The sequence below is a fragment of the Crocodylus porosus genome, unplaced genomic scaffold (assembly GCF_001723895.1).
Source record: "Crocodylus porosus isolate Cpor-Errol unplaced genomic scaffold, CroPor_comp1, whole genome shotgun sequence".
Taxonomy (NCBI): domain Eukaryota; kingdom Metazoa; phylum Chordata; order Crocodylia; family Crocodylidae; genus Crocodylus; species Crocodylus porosus.
This window is the reverse complement of record NW_017728914.1, coordinates 32757859-32760456: the sequence shown is the minus strand read 5'-3', so window position 1 is coordinate 32760456 and position 2598 is coordinate 32757859. Positions and strand designations below refer to the sequence as shown.

Sequence of the window (2598 nt, the reverse complement as noted above, 5' to 3'; positions counted from 1 at the left end):
GGGGGCGCCCCGAGCCCGGCACTGCGGCCCCGCCGCCGCCTTGCGCCCGCGGCCTCGTGGGTGCGCGGCCTCCGGCCTGGCGGTGCTTGCTGTTATCGTTACCATCAGCCTTTCTTTTCTTCCCTGGTCTTCCCTCTGTATTTTTTGAGTTTTTCTTGCTATCTTTGTGCTTTTTGTGTTGCTTGTTTTGGTTGTTTGTTTCTTTCCGGGGTTTTGGTTTCTTTTGTTCTAGCTCGCTTTGCTTTTTGTTTTTCTGCTCTGGGCGGGGTCTTTGCAGTCACCGAGCCAGCAAAGGCCGGTAAACAAGGAAATGCTGAATGCTGAGCCTCGCCTTGATTTCCCAACTATTTCCAGTTCCAAGTCCAAACAACAGCCCTGGTTGTTGAAAGAAGGGCGCTTGTGTCCGAAAGCTTGCAAAGGCCTTTTCTCCAGCTATTCAGTTGGTTTAATAAAAGGTAGTGTGTAGCCCCAAATATCATTGCCTGCCTGTGTTCTTAGACCAACTAAATAGTTGGGGGGGGGGAATACCATGTCTACCCAAAGAGCCTTGCCTGATATTAGACCAACTAAATAACTGGGGGGGGGGAGCAGGGAACAGCACATCTACCAAACAGCTTTGCCTGCTTCTAAGGAAACAAGTAGGGGGAGTGAGGAAGGGGGGGAACAGCACATGGACCCAAAGAGCCTTGCCTGCCTGTGTCCTTAGACCAACATGGCTATAATCAACACCCCTCCAGGAGGACAAGCTGTCCGTTGTTTGAGTGCTCACCATTTCACTTGGATAGTGATTTAAAAGGTCCATCCAGGCACAGCTGAAAATCTGGATCCAGGCACAATTCAGTGGGCCCCTTTCATCTAGGTCAGGGACCGGCTGTAAATCGGTGACCCCCTGATTCAAGTACATTCGTGGAATGTTTTCGTCTCTCTCCATCTGGTGCGCGGTGCTAACTGCTCATTTGTCACTTCGCTGTGTTTAGCCACCTGAGCTGGAGAAGGAAAACCTGCATTTTGTGTTGTACTAGCTGTAGAGCGCAGGCGCTTGGGATGCATGGAAGTGGCATCACTAACCAGATTGTTCTGCCTTTGTCTCAGAATGCAAAATTCTGAATGGAGCTTCAGGTATTCGTTTCATCTACACAAGAGAAGGCAGACCCAGCGGGGAAGCATTTGTTGAACTGGAAACTGAGGAAGATGTGAAACTGGCTCTGAAAAAGGACAGAGAAACAATGGGACACAGATACGTTGAAGGTTTGACTTGATTGGTCTAGTACCTGACTAAGTGTATTTGTTTCCTTTTTAGTTTTTTTTCTTTTTTTTTTTTTTAAATGTGTGTGTTTTAAATGCATGGAGATATGATAAACTTATGTACTGTATTTTGTCAGTTGACTAGCTTCTCAAAAGGTAAATGACTTTAACTCTGCTTTTGCTGCATTCAAAAATGCATTAATTCTAAGTGCCTCTTACAGTTTTCAAGTCAAACAACGTTGAAATGGATTGGGTTCTGAAGCATACGGGTCCCAACAGCCCTGATACTGCTAATGATGGTTTTGTACGTCTTAGAGGACTTCCATTTGGCTGTAGCAAAGAAGAAATTGTACAGTTTTTTTCAGGTATGTGGGGTATAAGCATTAGCTGTAGCAGTATTGGTTAATGCTAGAATTACAGTGGCACTGCTCTGTTGCCCAGTAGTACTTTCAGTAGTGCAGACTGTTCCAGTTTTAGATTACGTGGATTCCATAGGATTATATGTGCAAATAAAAGCTCCATTTGCTCTATTGACTAGGCCAATAGTTTTTTTTTTTGTTTTTTTTTTTAAGTCTTAATGTGGGTCAAATGAGACAACGTGTAGGTTAACTTGGTGACTTTTGGGAACCTTCTTTTAGTTCTAAATATTTATCTTGAACAGTTGCATTCCAGTTAATTACGGAGTATGCATTTCTTGCCCTAAAAAGGAGTTTAAAATTCTTATTCTCAATTTAAATGATTCCACACGCGCTGTTTACTGAAGCACCTGTAAATGGCTGAAAAATTTTCATTGTTGGAGTCAGTAACGTGAGTGGAATCGCTTAGACTTTGCCTCCTGTTTCTATCTTGAATTTGAGAGAGAGAAAATAGTATAGACATGTATAAAACTAGTGTATGATGTGACTTTGAAAGTGATCTGAATATAGATGTGTTCTCTCTTTTGTTTATTTTGTTCTTTAAAGCATTTGTTTAAACTTTTTTAGGGTTTAAGATTCAGGTTTAAAGAAATTGTCTTTGTTTTTTATTTTAAAACGTTAATCTTTGCCAACTTACATAATGTTGACAATTGTTCTGGAAATTGGAATAGTAGTATGAATGCATAAGAATCGAATGTTGCTTAGGATTAAACTTGCTAATGTTTTGAAAGCAGAAAGTGTCAACATCAATGTGAATCGTCCTTTACTATTGAATATTAGAATGCCTGATTTCTAACTTTTTGCATAGGTTTGAAAAACAGGACTGAGATTTGCTTTTACTTTTTATTTATTTATTTATTTATTTATTTTTTGCTTTTGAAAGTAGGTTAGAAATGGACCATTGCTTCAGTTAGAAAACAGTTGCATTATATTATGT

The 2598-nt window shown here is 40.9% G+C and overlaps 1 protein-coding gene across 4 annotated transcripts in view; it reads left to right on the top strand.

Annotated features, from left to right (window-relative positions):
* HNRNPH1 (heterogeneous nuclear ribonucleoprotein H1 (H)) overlaps positions 1 to 2598 on the top strand; it is a 9404-nt gene that overhangs the window by 433 nt on the left and 6373 nt on the right. For all 4 annotated transcript variants that reach the window (XM_019535194.1, XM_019535191.1, XM_019535192.1 and 1 more), the window contains exons 2-3: positions 1093 to 1248; positions 1467 to 1610. In XM_019535194.1, coding sequence (XP_019390739.1) covers positions 1093 to 1248; positions 1467 to 1610 — 300 coding nt within the window. The remainder of the gene's footprint in view (positions 1 to 1092; positions 1249 to 1466; positions 1611 to 2598) is intronic.